Source organism: Plectropomus leopardus, chromosome 10, assembly GCF_008729295.1.
Source record: "Plectropomus leopardus isolate mb chromosome 10, YSFRI_Pleo_2.0, whole genome shotgun sequence".
Taxonomy (NCBI): domain Eukaryota; kingdom Metazoa; phylum Chordata; class Actinopteri; order Perciformes; family Serranidae; genus Plectropomus; species Plectropomus leopardus.
Window position 1 is genome coordinate 21,524,895 of NC_056472.1, and position 27,957 is coordinate 21,552,851.

Genomic DNA, 27,957 nt, shown 5'->3' on the forward strand with positions numbered 1-27,957 from the left:
GGGAGCCCCAGATTCAGGTGCTCATTTTCTGTGAGATCATCAATGTCACTACTAGTGAGCCCCTTTCGCATTGTCCAACTGTCATTTTATACAGCTATTTATAAAAAAAATATTGATTTTAGCTACCTGATGTAAAGGATCTGTATTCTTCTGCAGTCACTGACATCTAATGTGTTGATTTTGTCCCATGTAGTGATGTGATCTCAACCTGATTAGTGATATTTTGCTGCTTGGGCAGAAGCCCAAGGCACTACTATGATGACATTTTTTAAAAGGCACAAACTCTGCATGTGATATTCTTTGTTTGAATACTGACCTCTTGGGTCAGTCCGCTGTTTGTTCGACCCATCCACTTCCCCTCCCATCCATCATAAGAAGACCTGAAAACTCTTAAGCTACGTTCGTGACTCTGAGTGTCTAATAATGATGCGGGTGAGTTTTCGGACTATTTGGATGGGAACCAATGTGGCAGCGCGTGGAAAGTGTGGGGGTGGGGGTTGTGGAGGTGGTGGGGGTGTGCGGGGGTGCCGTGGGGGTGGTCAGGGGGTGGGGGGAGGAGGCTGGGGATTAGGGGGGGAGGGGGGGGGGGGGGGGGAGTGGGGAGGGGGGGGGGGGGGGGGGAGGGGGGGGGGGGGGGGGGAGGGGGGGGGGGGGGGGGTGGGTGGGGGGGGGTGGGGGGGGGGGGGGGGGGGAGGGGGGGTGGGGGGGGGGGGGGGGGGGGGTGGGGGGGGGTGGGGGGGGGGGGAGAGTATCCTACCACAGGGGGGGGGGCTGGAGGGTGGGGGGGGGGGTGGGCGGGAGGGGGGTGGGGAGGTGCGGAGGGTGAGGGGGGGGGGGGGGGGGGGGGGGGGGGTGGAGGGGTGGGGTGGGGGGGGGGGGAGGGGGGAGAGTGGGGGGGGGGGGGCGGGGGGGGGGGCTGGGGGGGGGGGGGGGGGGGGTGGGGGGTGGGGGGGTGGGGGACGGGGGAGTGGGAGGAGGGGGGGGAGGGGGGGGGGGGGGGGGGAGGTGGGGTCGGGGGAGGGGGGTGGGGGGGGAGGTGGGGGGGGGGGGGGGGGGGGGGGGGATGGGGGGGGGGGGGGGGGGGGGGAGGGGAGGGGGGGTGGGAAGGGGGGGGGGGGGGGGGGGGGGAGGGGGGGGGGGGTGGGGGGGGGGGAGGGGGGGGGGGGGGGGGTGATGGGGGGATGTTGAGGGGGGGGGGGGGGGGGGGTGGGGGGCGTAGGGGGGGGGGGGGGGGAGGGGGAGGGGGGGGGGGGGGGGGGTGGGTAGGGGGGGGGGGAGGGGGGGGGGGGGGGGGGGTGAGAGGGGGGTGGGCGGGGGGGGGGGCGGGGGGGGGGGGGGGGGGGGCGGGAGGGGGGGGGGTGGGGGGGGGGGGGAGTGGGGTTGTGGGGGCGGGGGGAGGGGGGAGGGGGGTGGGGGGGGGGGGGGGGGGTGAGGGGGGGGGGGGGGGGGGGGTGGTGCGGGGTGGGGGGGGGGTGGGGTGGGGGGGGGGGGGGGGGGGGCGTGGGGAGGGGGGGGGGGGGGTGGGGGGGGGGGGGGGGGTCGGAGGGGGGGGGGGGGGGGGGGAGGTGGGGGGGGGGGGGCGGGGGGGGGGGGGGGGGGGGGGGGGGGGGGGGGGTGGGGGGGGGGGAAAGGGGGGGGGGGGGGGGGGTGGAGGGGGGGGGGGGGGGGGGGGGGAGGGGAGGGGGGGGGGAGGGGGGGGGGGGGAGGGGAGGGGGGGGGGGGGGGGGGGGGGTGGGGGGGGGGGGGGGGGGGGGGGGGGGGGGGGGGGGGGGTGGGGGGGTGGGGGGGGGGGGGATAGGGGGGGGGGGGGGGTCGGAGAGGGGGGGAGGGGTGGGGGGGCGGGTGGGGGGTGGGGGGGTGGGGGGGGGGTGTGGGCGGGAGGAGGGGGGGGGAGGAGGGGGGGGGTAAGTGGTGGATGTGTGGGGGAGGCGGGGAATGGTGGGGGGTGGGGGAGGGGGGGGGGGGGGTGGGGGGGGAGGAGGGAGGGACGGGGGTGGGAGGAGGGTCACGATGGATAATTGGGGGGCGGGTAATGTGGGTAGAAAGAGTAAGAAGGTGGGCCAATGATGGGTGGGGGGGGGGATGAGGCGGTGCGGAGGGTTGGTGGGGGGGGGCGAGGGAGGGGGGGGAGGTGTGGGGAGGGTTGGGGGGGGGCGACGAGAGTGAGGGGTGCGAGGGAGGGGGAGGGGTGGGGGGGGAGGTAGGGGGAGGCGGTGGGGGCTGGGGATAGGATGAGGGGTGTAGGTTGGTGGGGGGTAGGGTGGATGGGGGGGAAGGGGGAGGGGGGTGATGGCAGGGGGTGGAGGGACTGGCGTGGTGGGGGCTGGGTGGGGGTTGGGGGGGGGGCGGGGAGGTGAGGCGCGGTAGTGAACAGGCCAGGGGTCGAGGGGGTGGGGAGGGGGGGGGGGGGGGGGGGGGTGGGGGGGTGGTGGGGGGTGGGGGGGGGGGGGGGGGGGTGGGGGGGGGGGGGGGGGTGGGGGTGGGGGGCGGGGGGGTGGGGGGGGGGGTGGGGGGGGGGGGGGGGGGGGGGGTGGGAGGAGTGGTAAATGGGGGGCGGGGGGAGGTGGTGGGGGGGGCAGGGGGAGTGGGGGGAGGCGACGGGCAAGAGTTGTGGGGGGGGGTGTCGGGGGGGTGTGATGTGGGGGGGCGGGGGGGCGGGGCGGGGGGGGGGGGTTAGGTAGGGGGGGGGGAGGGGGGGGGGGGGGGGAGTTGGGCATCGGGGTTGGGGTGGGTGGGAAACGGGGGAGGGGGGGATTAGAGGTGGGGGGGGGGGGGGGGGGGGTGGGGGATGGGAGGGTGGGGGAATGGGGGGGTGGGGCGGGGAAGGGGGGGGGGGGGGGGGGGAGGGGAGGGGGGTGGGGGGGGGGGGTAGGGTGAGGGGGGAGTGGGGTGTTGCATGAGACTGCGGTGTGGGGGGGAATGGTCAGCCAAGGGGAGCGGGGAGGGTGGGTGGTTCGAGGGGGGGCTTGCGGAGGTGGTGGGAGGGGTCGGGGTGGGGGGGGGGTGGTTTTTGGGGGGAGGTTGGGGAGACTCAGGTAGGGGAGGGCGGGGGGGGGGGGGGGGGTACTGGGCGAGGGCAGGGGGGCGGAAGGGTAGGAGGTGGGGAGGGGGGGTGGGGGGGCGGGGGGAGAATAGGGGGGAGGGGATGGGGTGGGGGAGGGGGAGGAGGATGTGGGGGTAAGGGGGAGGTAGGAAGGGGAGTGGAGGGTATTCGGCGGGGGCAGGACAGGCATGGTCGATGTGGAAATGGGTTCGGTGGCGGGGTGGGGGGGATGGGAAGGGGGGGGATGGATGGGGGGGTGGGCGAGGATGGGGGGCGGGAGTGGGGGGAGGCGGGGGGGAGGGGGGGGGGGGAGGGGGGGGAGGGGTGGGGGGGGGGGGGGGGGTGGGGGGGGGGTGGGGGCGGGGGGGGGGGAGGGGGGGGTGTGGGGGGGGGGTTAGGTTGGGGGGGGGGGAGGGGGGGTGGGGGGGGGGGGAGGGGGGGGGAGGGGGGGGGGGGCAGGGGGGACAGTCCGCTGTTTGTTCGACCCATCCACTTCCCCTCCCATCCATCATAAGAAGACCTGAAAACTCTTAAGCTACGTTCGTGACTCTGAGTGTCTAATAATGATGCGGATGAGTTTTCATCGGAATCGTCTTAAACAGACACTAAACAGAGATACAAGTCCAAGCAACATATTCTGGCGCTGCGGGATTGAGCCCAGGCCACACATAAAATTAAACCCACTGGAATTTGTGGCTTCAAAACTTTAACTTAAATTTCAGTATATATGCAATTTAGGGTTGCTGACTTCTTCTCTCTTATTGCTACTGCAATTTATGTATTTTAAGGTGTTGAACCTTTATTACATTTTCACAGTGGTACATCTACTCAAGCACTGTACTAAAGTACAAATTTGAGGTACTACTTTAATCTGAGTATTTTAATATTGTCCCACTTTTTATTTCTGCTTCACTACAATACAGAGGGAAATATTGTACCTCACTATTATTTTATAACTTAAGTTACTAGTTGCTTCACAAATTCAGATTTTTGCACATAAACCGTATGAAATATAAGTCCAGCTGAATCAATTAGTCAATTGATTGACAACAATTTTGATAATCGCAAGTCATTTTTTAATTAAAAAAAATAAATTCATGGTTCTAGCAGCTCAATTATGATAATTTTATGCTTTTCGTTTTATTTATTTATTTATTTTCTATATTAGTACTTACTTTTAAAGTATGAATAATTTACCTAATTGTACTTTTTACGTAAGCAACACTTTAATGCAGAGCTTTAATGTAGTACTTTTACAGTGCCGTATTAGTACTTTTTACTCAGGTAAAAGATCTGAATACTTCCTGCACCACTGCTTTTTATCAGTTAAATGATGTTTTGCAGCTTTCTAAAACAATTAAATTCTGCTGCATTTTAAGGACATACGTGATTGTTATGACTTAAGGTTGGAAATATTTGCACATGTGTGTTTTAGAAATCACAGTTTGTCACATGTCAGAGATGGGGAATAAAGGAGGAGGCATCACATCACCCGCGGTGGGATGATGAGGGTGGAAGACTGATGGCAGCAGTACACAGGAAGAAAAGAAAAACATTAATGCTAATCGTTCTTCACCACCAGAAACACCTACTGTACTGTACAGTTCAATTTCAAACAAAAGCACATCTGTTGGTTGAGATAACAGAGAAAGGGAGCGGGGGAAACTGAGCAAAGAGGGAGAGAGAGACAAAGCACAGAGGGAATCACTGTCTGCTGCAAACACTGACACAGTCATGCATCAGGACCTCACTCCCTGCCTCCATCATTCTTCCCAATGGTCCATTCTTCACATGGACACACTGCTCTGTGTTTGTGTGTTCACAAATCAACCGACAGCTTAGCCTTGCTATATCAGGAAAACATTCAGCAGCTACAATTGGGAAGAAAAGATCAACATTCCTGTCTAAATCCCCGGGGTATCTGTCTTTCCTACAGTCCAAGTCAAGTTTCTTTGCACTCGCACGCATGTCTGAATCCTTGATTTTCCCCTCAAGAACCTGCCTTCCCAGCACCTCCATCTACTGTAGGAAACATGCACTCACTACTACAGGCCAGCTTAAATGTGCATCTGAACAACTCATGCTTATTCCTCATACAGGATTCCTACAACTTAAGGCAAGTAGGAAGTAAGACTTTAGGACCTTTTAATGCCACTTTCAATGAAATTTAGGATCACAGTTACAGTAGCCAATATTGCAGGGGAAAAAAACATGTAGCTACTGACAATCACTCAAGGTAAGCAGATTTTATTTTATTTTTAATTTATTATCAGAATCAGAAATACTTTATTGATCCCCGAGGGGAAATTGTTTTATAACATAAAACATGAATATTTTGTTACTTATGTAAGATCATTTTTTCTTAAGTTGGCCATTATTTTGAGCTTTTCCAATGAAATGTCAAATTTAAAAAAAAAAAAATCCCACCTCCCATGTCTGTGCATTTATAAGACCTTCGAAATATTGATTCCAGACATTTTGATGCCCATTCATTGATTCAATGCCTTTTAAGACTCTAAGGATCCTCAAAAACCCCACTCTTAAAAAAGGAATAATCTGTCAGTGGGGCTAAAACAAAAGTGACACTATGATGAAGCAAAGCAACAAAAGACTTATGATTGTCTGATGGAACAACAGTAACACTGGCAACAAATAAAGTAAAATTGTAGCCATTTTTTAAGCATTGCTCTAGCGATGAAAAAATGGGTCCGTATTTTTTGGGTCCAGAGTAACACATGTTATTTTGATGGAATCTGGTGTATAATTTCATACACACTAAGACTTATAAAATCCCTGTATATTTCAAGTAGTGCTACTAACAAGTCACGATTTCCAATCACAGGACATCTCACAAACTAACAAATTAACTCCTATAAGCCTAAATTATATTTGTGATTAGAGGATGGGTTGCAGTCTTTTAAGAACAAAATTTCCTCTTCGTGTTTTCACAGACTTTTCATTACACTGTATCCTTGCTGAGCCAAGGCAGAGGAATGCGTCGTAGAAGTCACATGCAGAGAACTTGAGGACAACTTGATTTGGAGAAATACAAATATTCCCTTTAACTGAACTTAAAGGATTAGTTTGACATCTTGGGATTTTTTTTTTCTCTAACTCTAAGCGAAATTTAGTCAGAAAGACTTTTGCATGCTTAGGTCAGTAATTTATTTCTAATACCATCTGCTATTCACTCTTTGCATTCATGGTCAGTCATCATTTTTTGATGTGTTAGTTGAAAGTTTTCAGACATCAGCTGCTCTATCAGCTGATCACAGTGACACACCTGCTCTGTTAGCCCTCCATCTCACTGCACCGTGCTTTAAATATGATTACGCTCTCCACCTCCACATCACTGCCTAGTCTTCGCAGATTCATCAGCATCATCGGCCATCAGTCTCAGAGTCATCAGCCACCACCACCAGTGTCTGGACTCCATCTTGCTGCTGCTCAGATACACCTCAATAACAAATCTCCCTCAGGAGTCCAAGAGCCAGCGATTTTCAGTCAAATCTTAATCATCACATCTGTTAATCAATAAACTTGTAATATGTATTAAACAGTTATCAGCGCTTCATTCACTTGTCTCTCTGGATTGTAATTTGTGCAAGATGGCTTTTCCTCTTTTATCCAGTCATTATGCTAAGACAAGATAACCAGCTGCAGGTGGTGCGCTCATATTTAATGCATGAACATGTGAGTGGTATTGATCGTCTTCTTTAACTCTCAACAAGAAAGCACATTTCCCCGCAAAAGTTCGGGCCTACTTTTTTAAGCGCTTTTGCACCAGACAAGGATGGTTCTCTTACACTGGAGTTACACTAGTGAAGGGATCATTTCACACTTTAATCCAGCCCTGCGGCATTATTCCTACACTAAACACAAATGTCACTCCTTATAACAACCAAAGCACTGACTGATAAATAGCTTTTCCACCAAATTAAAAATAACCTGCTCTTCCTAGATGAACACATTTGTTCTGTGTGGGCCATACTTCAATGAAGTGTAATCTAAAATAATCCACCACAACAGAGTCTGGGAAAAAGAAATTTACCATATGTGGCGAGGCAAACTGTGGAGCTCTTCTGTCCTTCGGGATGCATGTTGAACAGGCAGGTGTAGCAACCCTCATCCTGGATAGCGACAGGCTGGATGGTGAGCCGACTGTCGGACAGGGAGGCACTCAGCCAGACTCTCCCCTGGAACTGTGGCTCTATCATGGGGTCGCTCCGCTTTGCAAAGGAGGCCACCTCTGTGTGGTCTCCTTGTGCAGAAGTGTGTGTCCACGTGATTTGCTGCACCTTTTCGGGCAAACCATAGGAGCACGAGAGGGACGCCTTCTTGCCGCTCACTGCTGTCTTGTTTCTATCAACGGTGATATGCGCTGTGGGTAAAAAGAGCCCAATATCCAGACAGAGTGAAAGATGAGGAGAAAAGATATGAAAAAGAACAGGGAGACAGAAGAAATGGGACATTGTTAATTTTCAGAAATATGAAGCACCCAAACAGAAACCAGTCACTGGAATCTGCAACAGCTGTTTCTGCTTAGAAAACTGAGCCCTCCTTCTCTCACTGCTCCACAGCTCTTTATTAACATGACTAGCTGAGCCTCAGCAGGCTCATCAACTTGTGTTTGGAGGTTAGGGACATCTATATTCACATATTTTCTCAGTAAATCCCCGTAGCAGATTGATATTGAGGTTGTTGGGAGGACTAACTGTCCTTGGAGTCTGCTGGAGAATTGTTTTTGTTTTACTTTAAAGGGCGGGCGCAAAGGGCAGGCATCCAAAATCAGTTATACCACGTTCATGTAATGTCCTTTGAAATTGAATTACGAGCAGCAGAGAGGGATGCTCTGTGTCAGCCTCCAACTTGTAATTAACACCGATAATATCCTTCACTGCAGAGATGTCAACAAACTGTTGGCTGCAAAACGTGACAGATTCAGCTAATTTAATAGAAATGTAATTCTTCACTTAAATTGGTAGCAACTTTATATCACACAATTACTTTAAAAAAAATCTCACATTCAAACAGAAAACCCTATTAATGTCAGAACATCAGATTCAGTGTCTGATATCTGAGCTTCTCAGTTTATCTCTTCCTTTTAATGTGTCAACAAGTTGGATGTTTCTCCCACCTGGTTCACGACCTCCATTACTGTGTTACAATTGCAGAGTCACTTCCTGGCTTGTCAAATGAGTTAAAAAATGTTTAATCTGAATCTCTCCTGTCAGGGTTCAATGTCTGCCTGAGTAAACTGTCCCAACAAACTCACAACTGCAAAATTGTTCCATTCCTGCAATCTGTCTCCTTGAGGCAAACATATTGGTGCGTGTATGTGTGCATAGCTCGACTACCCTACCGCCAGCTAAACACACATTTGGTCTTTGCAAACAGAAAAGATGTCCGCATTTATGTGCATATAAAGGGGGGAAGTGTGATCCGACCACAAGTGGTCGCTCAACACATGTGGAGATGCATTCTTATACTGATCAGACGGATTTAAAGCTGTCCACTTGTGAATGGTAACACCAGGTATAAACAGGCTCTCAGAGACCAACATCTTGTTCTTTTTGCTTCATCATTGCATTTCTGGCACTCAAGCACACCTTGGCTTCTTAATTTTGCTTACATGCTGCAGTGGAGACACAAGAACCAAAGTTTATTTTCTTGATAATAGCAGCGAGATGACAGGAAATGAGGGGTCACTGTCTGTTGAAACTGTGTCTGTACATCACACTGCATTAGGCTGAAATCACAGTGATCTTATGAACTCTCAGGGTTTGAGATACAGTTTGTCTAAACTGTAACAAATTCTTATGTTACCAGACACTGCTTTCTCATTCGTAAAACCAAAGCTGTTTTCATTTACTCACAGGTAACAGTGAGGCAGGTCTGTCCCTGCTTCGAACCGGATGGATGCATGTCAAAGATGCAGGTGTAACAGCCTTCGTCACGGAAGCCCACCCTGCGGATGGTGATAGCCGAGGTGTCTTTTGGGGAGGGAGCGAGCTCCACGTACTGCTGTCCGCTCACACTGTCTCTGTTGCCGGGCTGGTAGCTCAGCAGGGTCTGGTTCTGGCCGTCCAGCCATCGCACCTGCCTCACAGTCTCACCTCGGTCCCTTGAAACACTGCAAGTCAGAGTGAAGGGCTTCTCCACAGGAGCTTCCAGACGCTCTGGTGCCGTTACCCTGCCTGAAACATCCACCGATATTTAAAAAATAAACATTATAATTTGATGTGACATGAGTTCTCTTCTCTTTTTTTCAGCATGGCAGACTCACCCTGTAGTCTTCCCACCATCAGTAAGAGAAAACACAGCTGCAGACCTTTCATGCAGGAGTTCTGGATCATCATCATCTTCATCGCTCATTTAACAGGGAGGAGGAAGAGCAGTTCTGAGGTGAGGGGAAATTTCACAAGTTATCACAGTTAGCCCAACATAAACCCATACCCTCATAAAACTTGGACCATCCAACAGTAATACAAGGATTTTTCAGAATTGAGCAGAATTGTACATTAACTCTTTTTTCCACCTGCTAATGTAGCTGGTGAATTCCAAAATCTACTCAATAGAGTATCATTATTATTTTTTTGGCTAGTAAATCAAGCAAATCTAGTATCCATTTGCATATTTTACCAGTATTTGCATGGTGGCTGGCGCTAATTTCCGACCTGGCCCAGAGTCAGTTCAACCCCTGTGGTCACAACATGCTGTCTAACATATTTAATTGCCTAGAAACGTTCAGAAAAAAAAAACTATTCAGTGGGATGAAATCCAAAAATGCCATGTGCATGTATGAAATATTTAAAGATTTTAATAAGAGAAACAGACCAGTTATCCAGCGGTAGTATGGAAGTTATCAGAGCTGTTTAAACATTTGAATAGTTTTTTTTTCTCCATATTACTGACTAAACCGATTCTAGGAGGGTTTTAAGTCATACACTTGCAACTCACTTAAATCAGAAATACAAACCCATTCTAGCTAAATACATAAGAAAGATACATAGCAGTTATATCACAGTTCCACGTTTTTTTTTTTAATTAAATCATCTGTTCAATCAAGAAAACTGAGAATTGAACAATCTGACACATTTTGCATTATCTTTAATATATAAATTGAGACTCTCACCTCTACTTCTCCTTATCCAGAAGCCAACCGTTTAAGATGTTCTACCTCTGCAACATCTCGCCCGTCCTTATGACCCAGCAGACTTTGGAAACATCACATCCAGACCGAGCAAGGAACTATTTTTACTCCTCCGTGTGTTTTCTATTCCGCGCAGCAGCAGCTGCACAATGAACACCAGCCGGCGGCAGCTCCGCACTTCAGCTCAGAGGACGCGCAGGAGCACCTCAGCGCCGGCGAGGAGGCGAAGTTTTCGGCTCAAGACGCCCTCGAGTGTCAATTCGTGTGTATTGCGTTGAGGGACGGTGGTGGAGATTTCGGAAAGAATGTTTGATTCATGTTTCTAAGCTTTAAAATGTGATGTAGAGTAATTGTCCTGTTTATTCTGCTGTTATTATGTTTGCCATGTGGATGAGTGGCTTCAGGAATTCAAATGCAGAATCATGTTGCAGTGAGAGATAAAATCAATAAAACAGGAGTTTAGTAGAAGTACTACTGCCCTGCAACTTTAGCGTTCAGAAGAAGAAATCTGTCATAGAAAAGAACATCAAATCTCCGAAAATAAATACAGGTAAGCACTGCAAAAAATTAGTTTTAAGTAAAATGAATGTACTAAAGATGTAAGTGAAATATTATTTCAGCAGGTATCTAAAATCAAACAAGTGGAGAAGAGCTCCCACTTGTCTAGTAGTGTAGTCTACAGATTTAAAAAAAAAAAAAAAAAAAAAAGTGAAATAACCAAAAGCTCTATTTGGTAGAAAATATCCATGACAGACTCCTGTGGTCATAAGTTTGTTATGTAAGTTTGTAGTTTATTATTAGTGTTACTACTACTGCTGCTGCTGCTGCTGCTGCTGCTGCTGCTGCTGCTGCTGCTGCTGCTACTACTACTACTACTACTAATAATAATAATAATAATAACACATTTATTAGTTTCTTTTGACCTTATGACATGGCCCTATGACATTATGAATACAGACAGGAAATACATACAAGACAGAAATAAATAATAATGAGAGACAAAAAAAAAGAAAAAAGAAAACATAGGTGCCCATTTAGGAATTAAGGTTTACAGATATTCATGAAGACAGGTCCTTTCCAATGTTTGAGCATTATAGTTATTTTGTTATTGTTTTTTTTTTACTTATAAATGCAGTAAATATAGGTCTAGTTTTCATTAAACGACATCTGGGAATAAAGTAGATTTCAAAAATAATTATTGATCCCCAATTCTTCTTTTTTGTCCTCCAATTAGACACCAAACTTTATATTTTCATAATTTATTATTAGTCCTCGTTGTAGGAGAGCTGTTTTGGTGGTTTTGTCGTCCTCTGCAGGTACACATGGAAATTACAACCCCGCCAAAAATCTCACAACGTTAAATAAAAGCAACAAATTTCATGTTATATTTTAAAAAAATCGAATATACCGTTTAAAAAAGTTTCAAAGCATTATAAAATGTTATAAGTCTTGTTATTTCAGATTCAGTTTTGTATGACGTCATAGCGTTGCGACGGAAGTATGTTTGAAAGACTCATCCCTGTGACGTACCTACATGGCCAACCGTTGACAGCTGAACCACAAATGCTCCTAAAATGAGCTTTTTAGCAACATAACAAACATTGTAAACATTTCAAGACTGGTTGTTTTTTTTTGCATCAGCATGAACTGAAACGGTCATCGACCCCGCGACACCTGCACGACCGGTTTACTCTGCGGACTAAAGGCTGTTTTATAGACATCATCATGTCGTTTCTGGTGGACTCTGTCATCATGTTCACCTCACAGGTAATCCAGAGTTGGTAAAGTCGACTAATCATAACGTTTATTTCATTAATTGCACAAAAATAACAGCGCAGTTTGTAAGCTGACGTGTTATTACAGGTTATCTTCGTAACAGTAACTGTTTGACTCCAGCGCATTTGTTATTGTGGATCCTGTAGAAGTTTTAATGTGCCCCTGTCCTAATTTTCAGAATTAAAAATGTCTTGAAAACAATCAACATGTCTTGTTTATACTGTTGATTACACCAAAAGTCTTCACACGTCAGCACAGCAGCAGTTTATGTGGATTAAACAATAACTTTGTGTCTTTATTTATTGGCCACACCTTTCTGTTGTTTTCCTACCAAAAAAAAAAAAATCAACCACCAGCAACACTCTGTAATAACAGTTATTTTTGCACGTTTAATGCGATTTTAGAAGTTATTGCATTAACCTTTTAAAACCTGCTTGATTTCATTCAAATTATGGAAAGAAGGCAAATAGCTTAAGAAGAAATGACCCAAAAATTACTTTTAATTAAAAAAATTAAATAAGGAAATGAAAATGAAAATTAGCATAGAGAAACAAACTAAAAAAAAATAATTAAAATATGCTTTAAAAAAATAGTTTTCTAAATATACTAATTTCTTACAATTTGCAGGACATGTCTAACCAAGTACTCTTTGCTTTTTTTCTGTATGTTTTCAAAAGAAAATCAAACCTACTAGCTTAAGTTATTCAGAGGTTTAAATACTTGTGGAAGGGGTCTGAACACAACACAAGAAAAGTGATGTTGATGCAGGTTTTCAAAGGGTTAAGTTTAAAACCTAACATAACTTAATTAGGTTGGATATTTTCTTTTATGTTTTGCTCTACATGTAAACAAATACATAAAGATAATTAAAACAGACCAACCAGACTGATTCTCAGTGTATCTTAAGGATGGACATGGAGGTGTGATATGGATGAGGCCAAATGCAGTTGAGAGGGCTCACTAGCATCACTATTCATTCGTAGTACTTGTTAGCCATCGTATACACATACAGTATCAGAATCAGAAATACTATTTTGATTCCCAGGAGGGAAATTATACAACGGCCCTGATGTAAAGCAAAGAAGAGTAGATTTAAGAAGCACAAATACAAAATATATAAAAATATAAAAATATGTGCAATATGCAACAATGTTAACACTAGTATGTAAAATATTTAAAAATATAAACACGTATAATGCACTAGTATGTAAAGTGAGTAAAAAATGTGTTGTATGAACAGGTTTTGTTGCACTGGATGTTTACTTACTGCGTATGAAGCAAAGGAGATGCAGCCAGCAGGTGTTGAGTCAGAAGCAGAGCAGATTTATTCCAAAGTGGATTTCTGTCAGTATTATGAGCATAGGGGTGTGGTTTAAACTCTGCAATGAAAAAAAAACAAACATTAATAAAAATTCAAATATTAAATGCAGCCACAAGGTTAATCAAATGGGGAAGAATCAGACTTACATGACACATGCATCATTTCTGCCATGCAACATGACAAACAAAGGAGGGAAGCGATGGCCTCTCATCAGAGGAAAGTTGTTGCACCTGAGGGAGGTGGCGCCTTCCCTGGCAGGAGCGCTTGATTCATCCACCTCGCCTCATGTGGGTCATGTAATGTCAGGGAGACTTTTAACAGGTTTGCTGTTATTTTCTTTTCATTATGAAAATATTCAGTGCAAAACAAGCAAGAATACAGTCAAATGTAATCCAAAATTATAAATTTGTGGTCAATTTCTGTCGTTCCATACAGTTTAAAAGTGCCCTTCCTGTTTTGTAATGTGATGCTGAATTTTGTAAGAACATATTAAAGACTTTGATGATACTTATTGTACTGTTACCTGCTGTCAGTGCTTTAGCCCTTTGAAACCTGGCCAAAAAAGCAATGAGCGATGAAAGAACAAGTACAAGAAAATTAACCTTAAAAAAAAAGTAAAAGAAAGTTTCAGGAAAAGTGCTTAAAAATATAATATTTTGTGACAAAATTTTAAATTTCCAATTATAATAATCATAAATATAGTTTTCATGATAGTTGACAGTGGGCCAGCATGCTCAATACTAGGAACCTGAAACTGAAGCAGCTAAATAGAATTAGGATTTTTTGAACCTGTGCTTTTCCTGCTGTGTTAAAATGTCTTCTGTGAAAAATGTCTGTTACTAAAACCTCGTAAGTCTTAATTCACTTTAGATTTAGATTTGAGATAAGATCCAGTTCAGATGTGGCTTCCCATATTTGCTCAAAATTGTCAGCATGATAAAAATGAGACAAGACAAATATAAAAATGTAATTTTCTCCTTCCACCAAATAATCCCCCTTTTAATCCAACACAGGTGCTGTTCTTTGGATTTGGCTGGTTATTCTTTATGCGGCAGCTGTTCAAAGATTATGAGGTACAGAAACACCGCAGAGCATAATGATTTGAATGAGAAAATCACAAAAGTGGATTTTCACTTGCTCTTTACCAACAGAGCTGTAGGCCTCATCAACCACCGGAGTTCCTCTGTGTGAACACTCTTGACTGTTTTTCGTGTTTGTCGACAGGTGCGCCAGTATGTCGTCCAGGTGGTTTTCTCCGTCACTTTTGCTTTTTCATGTACAATGTTTGAGCTCATCATCTTTGAGATTCTGGGTGCCTTAAGTAGCAGGTGAGTACATTTTCTCTGTAATACATCTGTGTTCTTATTGCAGATAAGGAATCTTAAATCACCTGTCTTCGCCACAGCTCTAGGTATTTTCACTGGAAGCTGAATCTGTATGTGATACTGCTGGTCCTAATCTTCGTGGTGCCTTTCTACATCGGTTACTTTGTTGTCAGCAACATACGCTTGTGTAAGTATAGTTGCTTAACTGGGTGTTAAAAATAAACCGCGTTAACTAACCACAAATGGAAGATGCTGTTTGATGGATGTTATTTATGGCATTGCGTCACAGCGAGCTGTTTTCTGTGTGTTTGTGTAGTGCAGAGACAGAGGCTTCTGTTCGCTTGTATGGTGTGGTTTACCTTCATGTATTTCTTCTGGAAGTTGGGAGACCCATTCCCCATCCTGAGTCCAAAACACGGTGAGTGTGCAGCCATCTCCTCTCTGGTCACCTCTGTGCCTCATTTATGCCTTTGTATCATAACAGGTGAGTTTCCTTCATCTGTAAATGGAAGTGATACACAGTTTTCAGTCTGTTGCTGTCTTTTTTTTTTTAGGCATCCTGTCCATCGAGCAGCTAATCAGTCGTGTTGGTGTGATCGGAGTCACCCTCATGGCTCTGTTGTCTGGCTTTGGTGCGGTTAACTGTCCCTACACGTACATGTCCTATTTCCTCAGGTAAGCTCAGCTGTGGGTTTTCTCCGATGTTACCTTAAGTAGACGTATCACATGAACCGTGCAGCAGACGTTACTATCCTGAATTGCCTTTATGACACATTCTGCCGTTGCCTTAATGCGTCCTGCTTTGTTATTTTCACAGAAATGTAACCGACAGTGACATCCTGGCTCTGGAGAGGCGGCTGCTGCAGACTATGGACATGATTGTCAGCAAAAAGAAACGGTAAGTTAAAAGAAAATCAAATAAAATGAATAAAACAAATTATGTTGTCGCTACATTTGTTCTTTCTGTGTAGAATTGCCATGACCCGGAGGCAGATGTACCAACGCGGGGAAGACCAGAACAAACAGACAGGATTCTGGGGCATGATCAAGAGTGTTACCTCCACACAAACAGGCAGCGAAAGTATCCTTGATGCTTGTACTGAGTATGATTGCAAAAAGTCTTCATTGTTAGCTGTTACTAGATAATTATGCAGTAATATTCTGCAGTATTTGTAGTAGATACCAGCCTTGACACCTCCCCTCCAGACCTTTCTCTGATCCAGCAGGAGGTGGATGCTCTTGAGGAGCTGAGCCGGCAACTCTTTCTTGAGACTGTGGACCTGCAAGCCACCAAGGTGACACATGTGCATATGAATACAGGCTTGTATCTTCATTTAAGTTTTGCAGGTAGAAATATGATAAAACCCATGGCTAACTTTCTGTAAGTTAAGATTGGAATAAGTACACATTTATGCCATATAATGCGCACTGCTTCAGATTCAAAAGACATGACTGACTGGCAGGTTTGCAACACCCCTTGTTGTTATGGAGAGTTGGTAAGTTTTAGCTCATCATCCAGCTGCCCAGCCTGCAGCTTTAAGCTAAAAAAAAATGCATTGTATGCTACCTGCTCAGCACCAAACAGCAGACAGACACAGATACTGATTTGCTGGTAACATTTAGCAGCTGCAGAGCCAGATATTTCCATTAGGAGTTGGCAGAAACCAAAAACAGAGTGATCAGACATGATGTTTCCTGCCTCAATGACAGTTTACACATTTTCGCACTGCTAAATTTATTACATTGAAGAAATGCTGAGTGAAGCATGACACAGAATTAATCAGAAACCAGTAATATAACATCACATAATACAAATAACCTTAGGCATTTATTCCTATATAATATCAAAGAAGTAGCATAAGTCAGTGACACATTCTCCTTTTTGATGGCTAAACACAAATTTGAAGGTCTGCTCGCTTCTTCACGGAATTTCAACAGGCAGGAGAAATATAATTTAGCTAAATCCATTGCAGTATCATAAAACTGTCTGTGACTAAAATTAAAAGTGATTTAAAGTCAAATCTTTAATAAAACAAAACAAAAAATTAAAATATGACTGAGGTGGATACAAACACGACTCCAAATGAATGATAATGTTGCTCTTTAACTGCTGGATGTGTAAAGAAATTTTATGACTCATGCAAACGCTTAGTTAAAGTATAATCTGTGGGGCAGTTTGTTTGACTACAGAGGATCGTCTGTCCTTGCTAAGAAACTGTCAACAAAGGCACATCTCTAAAAACAAAATCCTAGTGGCTGGATGTTATCAGTTGGGAGCTTTATCAGCTGTTATTTTGGGTAGAAAGTGTGGATGCTTGCTTGTGTTTTCCCTCAGTTGTCATGTACTTGAGTTCGTGTTTGTAGTTTGTCCCTCCTCCACCCACTTAGTTGATTATTACAGCTGAGGCCTTGTGGCCGGCGCTTCTCAGGGAGGCATGGGCCAGTCAAAGATTACAGAGCTAGTTAGCATACTTGAAGATAAAGACGTCATAACTGAAACACATCCTTTAAGTCCTTTTATCCCTGACAGAAGTGCGTGATGTCTCGCAATTTCTCCAGATCTTTATCCCAACCTTACAGCTGCCTTAAGACACACCTGAGTATAAAGTTGTTACGGTTCAAGTGTTGACACACACCTGAGTATGATCACACCTATAACACACAAATCAATAATAATGTGTCGTTGGAGTAGTCTTTCTGTGCACCTGATGGATGTAAGCCCAGTATTAACTGGACTTCTAGTTCTGGTTTTGTCTCCCCAAAGATCAGGGTAGCATACAGTCGGCCAATCAGCGCTTGTTTGTTGAAAGTGATCTGCTACAGTGGTTAACGAGAGCCACTAAGACTCAAACATACTGGGAAAGTGCTGTAAAACAATTAGTTAAGAGAGGCTATAAGGCTTTGTAGAGCTGTGGTTGTAATTCTCTGTTATTCGGGTCATTTTGGCTAATCTCTATAAGCAGATATCTGTGTGTGAATGCAGATAAGAACTTAGAAAAAGCTTTTCCTCTCCGGACGATCGTTGATGGGTTCAGAGATTGTATTTTGGCCGGTGCGCTCCACTTCTCCATGTGATATGTTTACCCGCCGCTCAAACATGATTAGCCAATAATACTTTGTCTCCAAATGAAAACCAGAATGCTTCTGATACCAAAATCTTGCACTGTTGCCCACAGATTCTGCATTCATATCCAGATATCTGTTTACAGAGATTACAGAGTAATGTGGTTAAATAGAAATATCTGTAGTATTGAATAATGCTGGTTCAACCACAACAAACCTAAGCTTTGCAATCTCATATCTAAACACAGCATTTTCCTTGCATATGCCTAAACACAAGCATATATAATACGATACCTGTCAGTTTCTATAAAAATGTCCTGACTTTCCCCTTCTGTAATGTGAACCAGGTTTATTGCCGCTATTGCCACATCACATGCAGTATAACATCACTGATCCTGATAAAATAAAAAGTATAATAGCATGCTGTCAGGTCTGCTCTTTACCAATCACGTTTCATACAGATCAGGTAAAAAAAAGACCTCTGCTGCTGCTTTTATCATTTATATCAACTGTTTTCACTCAAATCAGCCTGGACTGATACCACTGACTGCCATTACAGACACACACCTGTGCCTATACAAACTACGCCCAATTTAATTACCCTTTTCTGCCAACATGCAATAAGTGATTTGCTCATTCCTCACCACTACCTTTCCTTAATTTTAGGAGCGAATTGAGTATTCAAAGACATTCCAGGGAAAATACTTCAACTTCCTCGGCTACTTCTTTTCCATCTATTGTGTTTGGAAAATCTTCATGGTGAGAACATTCACATTTCTGACATTGTGTCTTTCCCCCACACTCACGGTTACATAATCACATTCTGCTCTGTGTTTTTATTATTCAAGATGTATTGAAATGTATTCAGAATCCTTCCTCTGTCCATCACAGGCTACTATAAACATTGTGTTTGATCGAGTTGGAAAGACAGATCCAGTGACGAGGGGTATTGAGATTACAGTGAACTACTTGGGCATCCAGTTTGATGTAAGACACACACACACCTGCATAAATAGTCACATGTCACACAGCATGACCTCCTGTAAAGATAATTTTCGGCCCATTATCATCTGTCTGCCTGCTTTCTCTGCAGTGAAGGTCGTCATGGTGTCATTCAGTCTTTTCCCACATTGACATTTATGTGATTGTATTATAGCTCACTCACAGAGCATTAAAATGAAAACATGATTCAAGCAAACTGAAAGTCTCTTTTTCATATTCTCTTATTCTCTTTCTCCTTCTCTTAGGTAAAATTCTGGTCCCAACACATCTCTTTCATCTTGGTGGGAATAATAATAGTTACATCCATTCGTGGCTTATTAATCACCCTCACTAAGGTAAAACTATCACATGTTGAAATTGCTACAAATCTTAAGGCTAATAAAACTGTGGGATTGTTTTCGAATGATGCGTCTGTCTAACCAAAGATTTGATGCTTCTTGGGTTTTAGTTCTTCTATGCAATATCAAGCAGCAAGTCCTCCAATGTCATCGTGCTTGTCCTCGCTCAGATCATGGTGAGTGTCTTATAACACAGTGACAGCACAGCCTACAAACAACAGTAGAGTAGTCACACTACTACAGTTTTGACTTTCATACCAGTACCATGTTTAGTATCAACACCTAATACCGAATACAAAATACATTTAGAATGAAATCCATTTTAATTCCATATATTCAGAGCAAATTGCTCATCTATAGTTATATAGTTATATATAGTTCACATTTTTTTTCCTTTTAAATGCATGTGTGTGTGTGTGTGTGTGTCCATGAACGCAGTGTAGGGGAAGCTCTCCATGAGCTCTTGTTTCCTCAGCAGCGGTTTGTCACTTGGGGGGTGAATAATTGATCAGACAGTCTGTTGAGAGCTGATCAAATCAATGGATGAGAGAATGACAACTACTAGACCGAGCTGAATGAACAGTTCAGTTACACTTTCAATATGCCTGGTATTCTACTGCTCCATCTGTGCCGAAAGTAAGCTCTACGCTCCGAGAGTAACGTGTAACAAATAACTGAACGGAAGAAATATGAACAGCGCCACAAATAAATTCACGTGTGAGGAAACTCTGTCACATTAAGCAAAGCACTGTTTTGTCAACCAGAAATGGTACATGGCATGATGTTATTATTTCTGAAGACGAAACACTATAGCTAAGGCAGAGGCATTTCTTCTGTCTCTCAATCAAAGCTGAGCTCACGCTTTATCAATGGGAATAAATGCACAGCCGCGTGTCCCCTGACTGTAGATCCTACAAGCGTCTGACTTGGCTATCTTGCTAGAACTGCTATCTACATTTAATCCTCTCAATCCCTAACACGGTAGACTCATTTGACCCACAGTAAGTGCGAACATTGGGAAATTCAAATACGGAACAGTTTTTAACAAAAAAAAAAGAGTTAAATTTCAGCATACTGTGCAACACTAAATAACAGATAAACCAACGTGTTCTCTCTCCGTGTTTCACTCCACCAGGGGATGTATTTTGTGTCATCTGTGTTGCTGATGCGAATGAGCATGCCTCTGGAGTATCGCTCCATCGTGACAGAGGTTCTGGGAGAGCTGCAGTTCAACTTCTACCATCGTTGGTTTGACGTCATCTTCCTGGTCAGCGCCCTATCCAGCATCCTCTTCCTTTACCTCGCCCACAAGCAGGCACCAGAGAAGCACATGGCCCTCTGATCTCCTGCAACGCCTCTCACCTGCATGTGACTCCTGAGCACTGGGTGACTTTAAATCTGGATTTTAGGGATATCCAGAAATCAGGTATTTTTTTATATATGGGACATAATTGTTTGGACTGCCTGTTCCTGAATCAGGAATGGCTGCTGGACTCGGGTGGGGGACTAATGGAGCACATTGGAGAGGAAACGACTCTGAAAGTGGACTTTGTTGAATCTAAGTATTTAGAGAACAAATACTACTATTAGGAATTTGATTTCACTTGCAAATGCAAACACTTCATTCTTTGTGCTCTTTAATTTTTATTGTCTTTTTTTGGCCCAAATGATCTTTTCCTGTTTTTTGTTTGAGGACACTGGAGCTGTTCTGTTCACAGCGCACCCCCGCGTCACTCCTACTGAGATGTAAATGGAATATATATGAGGGAAAGATCGATATGTCAAGATCACGCTGAAGCAAAATATGTCACTTGAATTGGAGCAAAACAAATAACCATAAAGGAAACTTAATTCAGATGGTATGTGTTCATTTATTTATGTTCATGGATTTTTTTTAGAACTGGGAACAACAAAGTTTAATTTTCAGAGCATTAAATAAAGGCAGCTGTCTTTTGCATTGAGCAAAATACATGAAAGTCCACAGTATTTACTGCAAACAATAGTGTTAGCTTAAGCACTGAAGACTGTAGGTATCTGGGTATAACATTGCTAATTTTAAATTTTGGAGACATGACACAATCGTCAGATTGTTGCAAAAGCTCATCTACAAGAAGGTCTACTTGTCTGCATCAAAGACAAAAGTATTCAGGAACATTTTTTATTCTCAGCCCTTAAATACATGCAACTCTCCTGCAGTGGTTGAGATATTGACAGTGAATTTCAAAAGTCTTTACTGACCTTTTTTTGTTTTGTTTTTCCTGCATCTCTTTGTCTCATGATATAATTGGATGTGTGGAGCCCTTAGAGGTGATTGTTTAAAAAACAATGGATCAACATTAGATTTAAAACGGTTAAATCAGGGAGTGTATCCATTTGGCAGCTTCTCAGAATCTCTCATCCACACTGTCCTGAGATAAAGCTGATGTGGTCTACAGGAGAGAGGCACAATAAAATCACAATTATTTCGTCAGACATTGAACATTTTATCTCTGTTGGATTTTGGTTGGATGATGATGCATGCAGTGATTTTGGCTCTTTGTAAAGATGCAGCAAGAACAAAGAGACCTATAAACAAGACAAAGAGTTCACAGCCGTGCAGGCGGCTCTGAGGCTGTACTTGTGACACACAGCAGTGCTTGAAGCTGACGTTCTCAGAGCGTACAAGAGCCGTATGATTAAATGATTTTATCCGCATTCTAGTTAGCAAAAGGCTAAACCCAAAGTTAGCTGTTTAGCTGACGGGAATCACTCGTGCACCTGCTCAATTGGACCCGATGATAGAAGAGCAGAACAGAGGATCTGGGTATTTTTACACAAATTAGGTTTTAAATGTTTTATTTAATGCTATAAAAGAGGTGTGGCATCATAATTGACAGCTATGTGTGCCAATCAGTGTGCTGGCAATGTGGTCAGCCTAATGGCACTGATGCATTATTATGAATACGGACTTCAGGAAGTCAAGCGTTATGACCTGATAATGGTGCTAAAGAAACATTTAGGGATCACCAAAGTTGTTCCAACTTATCCTGAAGGGGGGCATAAATGTCTATACATATATTTATATATTTCATGGCAATTTATCCAATGATTGGCAAGATGTTAAGCCCATGCCATGTCAGAGAATCACCAAAATCATCAGTATTCATTGTTTGAGGAAGATGAAATGTCATGCCATGCATTTATAGTTGTTGATTTATTTCCGTTAGTACCAAAGCCGTAGCCACACAGCTGGTGAAAACATTACTGTGATCATTTAAAAAAGCACCACTCACCCTCTCTCTTGCTGGTTCAGTCGGCGTCTCAGGTCTGGCCACCAGATCATATCTGTCTTCTTCTTCTGGAGTGGCTGCAGTGTGGACTTGAGCATAAGACGTTTCCCTGAGGAGCAGCCGTGTGATGGTCACTCCTTTAGCTTTGAGTTGGTCGTAGACTCTCTTTTCAGCCACCAGCATCTCCAGAGAGCTGCCACTGCTGCGGATCATGGCCACCACCTCCTCATGGCTGCTGTGCTCCACATTAACTCCGTTAACCTCCACCACAATATCGTCATCCTCCAGACCCGCACTGTCAGCCGCTCCACCCATCACCACCTGACACAAAGCCGTCTGTCACTGCTTTGTTTTGGAGATGTTAAATATTAAATGGCAGGTGTTCCCTGTCATACTAACCTCCTTGATATATTGTCCAGACACCCCCTGGATGCCGTTCAGGTGAAAGCCATAGCCAGCTGAGGTCCTCTCCATCTTACACAGTTTGGGCTTTAGGTCCTCCTTCTTCACCTGACCAGGTGCAGGTAAATTGATGGCCTCTGTGTAACTGGGTGGTGAGTTGGAATCCTTTATCTCCTCCAAGAAGAGCATAGGAGACACTCCCCCCTTCAAGAAACACAACAATGACATTATAAAGATTGTCTGTGGTTTAAATTAAAGTTTGGCTGTGGCAGTCCTAACTCACCTGCTTATACATTTGGTCGGTGTCTCTGTCCACCACTAGGAGGCAGCATTTGTTGCCACTCAGCCTGATCTTTTCCACCACCTGCTCGTGGGTGCAGTAGTCCACCTCCTGACCATCCACAGCTACTAGTCTGTCCATATCCTTTAGACCAGCTTTTTCTGCAGGGCTGCCTCGGTCTATGTCCTTAATGAAGTGGCCTAAATGGAGCGAATGAGCACAATATTAAAACACAGCAGTCTCACTGAGTTAAAATACCAAGTTATTTGTAATATTAAAGGGACAGTTTACTCCCAAATCAGAAATACATTCTGATTCTGATCTGATTTTTTCCTACATCTGGTGCTATTTTAGTGCTATTTTTCAATCTAGATTGTTTTAGTGAAAGTTGAAGAGTATTGGAGATATCAGCCAAGGAGATGTTTGCCTTCTGTCTAATATACAGGGTTCCCACACATTTTATGGACAAAATTTCAGAACTTCTCTATGACTTTTTAAGGACTTTACTCTTTTGCCCAGCATTTTTCAAACAAATCAGATTTAAACTCTATTAAAACATAATTTTAGCTAAGTGCTATACATGATATAGGGAAAAAAAATTAAATGTACATTATGGCAAATTAAAGGTCACAAACAACAATGTTATGTCAGCAGCTACAGAAAATACATTTGCAGTAGACATTATGCATGGAAAACTACTATAAACATTTCATAACACAACAAAATTCCATGACTTTTCCAGGTCTGGAACTGTGTTTGTGAAATTCCTTGACTTTTGACCAGGTTTTCCATGACTGTTGGGACCCCAAATGACACGTGGCTTGTGCCAAAAGTGACAAAGATATACTTTGGAAAAACTCAAGAGCAAGGTCTTTTTCCAGGAATCATGACCTGCTTATTCAAGATAATCCACAGACTTTGCTGTGAGCAGTTTCATGTTGCAACTTTTTTTTTCTACTGAATATACACCTGCCAACCGTATCACCTCGCAGGAAAAACCATGCATCTACTAACCAGGTCATGATTTCTGGAAAGAGACATTTTTGTTTAGTTTTTCCTTTTCTTTATTTTTTAAATTAATTTTGTTTTCAGCACCTTGAGCCACACAAACTATGTGCCATGTAGTTCCATTATACTGGAAAGAAGTCAGACATCTCTGTGGCCGATATGTCCAACCTGTTGAGTTGCACTACAGATAAAAGAAAAAAATATGCATTTTTGATCTGGGGGTGAACTGTCCCTTTAACATATTGGTTATAGCCTTACCTGTTTGGTTCTTCAGCTCCTTGAGTATGAAGCCATAGCCATCAGAGCCTTTGGTTATGTCGGCGATGAGAGGCTTGTGTGGGAGATGTTTGGTTGTGGCTAACCATGCTCCAATCTTCATATGCTTGCTCTTGTAGTGCCTGTCTGTTTCTTCGTCAACCAGCAGGAACATGATGCTGCTGCCAGCCTGCTTGATCTTCACCACTACCTGATCGTGTGTGGAATTTTCGACGTTTTCCCCGTTGATCTCCAGCAAACGGTCTTTGGCATTGACCCCCGCCCTGCTAGCCACACTTCCCTGGATTACCTCTGTCATAAACAAACCCTGCTCACCTAGAAAAGTCATTACAGAAGATATGAATAATAGGAAAAAATAGTAAATCTAAAAAACTTTTTTTTTTTAATCAGCCTCATCCCACATGGATTGATTTATTAAGGTTTTGTGTTTTCTCAATTGTCCTAAATTGCCTGATCAGCTCACCATTGACTGAGCGGAGAGAAAACCCATAGCCAGAGCTGGACTTCACCAGGTAGCACAGTTTGGGTTTTAGAGCCTGTCCAACCACACAATTGGCAACTGGTGTGCTCTGAGGGTCGGACAGGTTCACTCCCTGTGCTTTGACCTGCACATAGGAAGCTTCATCCAGGATGTGGAACGTGACTGACGGTCCACTGTTCCTCACCATGTCCACCACCTGTCCTCAGAGAATACATACACAACAGAAGGGTTTTAAGAAAGAAGCCCGTAGCTGCTTAATGCCATCCATGTAAGGAGCAACAAAACTGGGGAAAAAAGTAGTACAAGGTTCCCTTGTCACAAAGCCAATGGGTTTTTTGAATAGGTTTTTGGTGAGAAGGCTGAAAAAAGGTCTGTGGTTAACACAAGCTTTAAAGACTTTTACGTTTTGTTCCATAACATAAGATGCGTCAGTAAACACCCCACTCACTCGCGAACTTTGTAGTGTTTATGTGTCTTAATGCACTGTGGTAATTCCACATCACATATTTACCTCTGAATGCGAGAGTCCATCAACAAATGTTCCATTGACCCGCAGGATGCGGTCTCCATCTTTCATACCAGCCAGTTCAGCTGGACCTCCCATTTCCAGGCAGCGGATCAGGTGACCCTCCTCCGCATGCTCCGCCCTCAAGTAGAAGCCGAATGTATGACCCGGCCTCTTGGTTAGAGACATCACCCTCGGCTTGTACCCGGCCATGTCCTAACGTGGAGGAGGGGGTTAATAACAAACACATACAACAACAAATTATATGTTGCAATTGTCCTAATACAGTTTAGTATCTGTAGGCATTTTATTTATCTCCAAATGTTACAAAAGTTGTTTATGGGTCATTTTTCAGTTTTGGTCCATTTTGGTCTGGAAACTTTTAGAAAATCTGATGTGTATTTAAGGAAATATATTGATATAAATTGTTTGTAGTTTCAGTTCTGCAACCTCACTACAAGATGCCACTAAATCCTACATACTAGACCTTTAAAGGTCCCATATCATGTTTTTTTTTCAGGTTCATACATGTATTTAGTTTTGCTACTACGGCATGTTAACATGCTTTAATGTTCAAAAAACACATTATTTTTTCATACAGTCTTCTTGAAAGTGCCTTGATTCACTCTCTGTCTAAAACACTCTGGTTAAGTGGTGTCTGTCTCTTTAAATCCTGTTTCCCAAAAGCGCCCAGTCTGCTCTGATTGGTCAGCGTTTGAGTGCGAGTCTTCTGCATCTATGTTGTCCGTGTCTTTACAGCTCATTGCAGCCAGTGAACTGGACGACCAAAAGTTGGGAGAAATTGACAACTTCTGCATAAAAATGACATGTTTCCTTGATGTTTTGTTGTGGTAAATACTGCTACTTAAATGTCTCTTACATTTGTCTTTACAGGTGCATTTGCGAGGAATGACCTGCAGAGCCTGGTGAAGAAGGAAGCACTAGTCGTGAGTCATAATTAAAATGCAGTAGTATATAAATGTGGCCTAAATGTGGGCCTGTTTTGCAACACTCGGGTTTAAGGTGTAGCTCTCAGTACATTATGTTACGCTCATATAGACCGTGGATTGTTTGAGGCTGTGATATAAAAAGATAAACAAGAGACAGACACACAGTAACATGCTATGTTCAATATGTTAATCCAGTCTTCCAGTGAAGGAGTAGCTGCAGTTATTGGATTTCTTTATAACCTTCAAAAATCCTTTTCCTGTCATGGCTGTCACTATTTAAATATCCTCATTTAATAGCAGATAACCCTGCACTTAAAGAAGCCATAGAAGTGCTGATAGCTTGAGATGAAAAGTTAATCTTCCATGTCAGCACTCTGGTGGCAGTTAATGGTTAATAGCAGGCACAGCTGACTGCTGTGACGACTCTCCTTTAAAAGACAGTCTGGACTTTGAATGCACCGTGAAGAATGTCACTGTAATCCTCTTATTAGACTGTTATTTCCATACAAGAAGGTCATGAAGGATTTGTATGTTGGTATGTGGACAGGTGTGTGTCCCCACTGACTGACATCGTTATTGTAGGATACTGTTTAGTGCTATACAGCTCTTCCTGTGTTGCTATCACCAGGAGTCCTGCAGGTCAAAATGACTCAGCAAATATAACATCCAAACAGTTTAGAGTCTTCTTTTTTTTTAACACCATTTTTCATCAACCTTGCAACTTCATGTCAAATGTGCATAATGGCACGACAGTCTGTGCCATACAAACCATGAAACCTTCAATCCTTGATTTCCTCAAAGACATGCTTCTCCTTAAATTAGTTTAGGATATTAAATGAGTACAGTAACGTAACACATACAGTAAAAATGTATGTCTACGTTCCCAACACTGAACTAAAACTAATAGATGCTTACATTGACTACAATAGTCAAACTCAAGACGGTTTTTATGACAGAAATGTAGATTCTATATGTAATCTTACACAAATTTTCCTGAAATTCGGCCATATTGGGTATTGGCATGTTTGGAAACTTTAGAATTTCTGCTAGAATTTGAAATAAAGTTTTGTGGGTTTAAACAGTGCTTAGCTGCACAATGTAAATCTGTAAAGACGCACCTACAAAAGGGCAAAGGAGGCAGATTATATGGTTAATAGAGACATTATCAGAATTACAAGATACTTGAGGTAATATGAACACACTTCAAATTGTCTGTATTGCCTTCATAAAACTTATCTACTATGTGCTTACTAGTTCCCAACCCTTTTTGGTTTGTGTTACACCTTAAAATGAAGCAATGTCTACTTGTGAAACTTTATCGCTGGTGGTGACCGTACCAACTAAAAACTTTTGCTTTACTTACAGAGGCCTAAAGTGATAAAATTGCTCAGTAATTTAAAAGAAAAAAACAAAAATTAGAAAATTCTGGAAAAATTATATATTTTACACAATATATTTTTTCTGGTCGCTTGTTTCATCATCATTTAGAGGTAACTAGAATTTTTTTAGCAATTTTAAATTTACTGGGATTATCTAATATGTGATCATACATCTCAAGAGAAAACTATATCCAGTATAGTTTTTTCAAAATAAACTCACCAGCTCGTCTCTGCTCAGTGTCCCAGTCCAAAGGAGGAGCTACCTGTCACTGCTTGGCTGTTATCTAACGTGTCTTACAACCTGTCCTCGTCCTCCTCCCCCTTCTCCCTCTCTCTGCCGGGACTTTGACGGGCCAAAGGTGAACGTAAAGGCTGAGTTATTTAAC

The 27,957-nt window shown here is 44.0% G+C and overlaps 3 protein-coding genes and 1 pseudogene across 3 annotated transcripts; 1 reads left to right on the top strand and 3 right to left on the bottom strand.

The window, feature by feature from the left end:
- Positions 1–445: 445 nt before the first annotated feature.
- LOC121949148 lies at positions 446–3,532 on the bottom strand (annotated as a pseudogene).
- Positions 3,533–4,491: 959 nt separating this feature from the next.
- Positions 4,492–9,420, bottom strand: zgc:113337 (uncharacterized protein LOC503741 homolog). The gene is made up of 4 exons (XM_042494764.1): positions 9,330–9,420; positions 8,920–9,240; positions 7,095–7,424; positions 4,492–4,562 (listed from the first exon to the last, which is right to left on the bottom strand). Exons 1-4 carry the CDS (start codon positions 9,409–9,411, stop codon positions 4,492–4,494), a joined length of 804 nt encoding a protein of 267 aa, XP_042350698.1. The 5' UTR covers positions 9,412–9,420.
- A 2,294-nt stretch (positions 9,421–11,714) lies between these two features.
- On the top strand, positions 11,715–21,145 carry si:ch73-390b10.2 (Golgi pH regulator). Its single transcript, XM_042494967.1, has 14 exons — positions 11,715–11,963; positions 14,307–14,366; positions 14,518–14,621; positions 14,699–14,805; positions 14,935–15,036; positions 15,173–15,293; positions 15,436–15,516; positions 15,590–15,699; positions 15,825–15,913; positions 18,348–18,440; positions 18,573–18,668; positions 18,929–19,018; positions 19,132–19,197; positions 20,157–21,145. The coding sequence occupies exons 1-14, from the start codon at positions 11,922–11,924 to the stop codon at positions 20,361–20,363; spliced, it is 1,368 nt and encodes a 455-aa protein (XP_042350901.1). The 5' UTR covers positions 11,715–11,921; the 3' UTR covers positions 20,364–21,145.
- Positions 21,146–21,243: 98 nt separating this feature from the next.
- Positions 21,244–27,869, bottom strand: pdzk1 (PDZ domain containing 1). Its single transcript, XM_042494966.1, has 8 exons — positions 27,792–27,869; positions 25,249–25,458; positions 24,720–24,933; positions 24,239–24,571; positions 22,976–23,172; positions 22,690–22,896; positions 22,294–22,611; positions 21,244–21,450 (listed from the first exon to the last, which is right to left on the bottom strand). The coding sequence occupies exons 2-8, from the start codon at positions 25,453–25,455 to the stop codon at positions 21,406–21,408; spliced, it is 1,521 nt and encodes a 506-aa protein (XP_042350900.1). The 5' UTR covers positions 25,456–25,458; positions 27,792–27,869; the 3' UTR covers positions 21,244–21,405.
- Between the last annotated feature and the right edge of the window lie 88 nt (positions 27,870–27,957).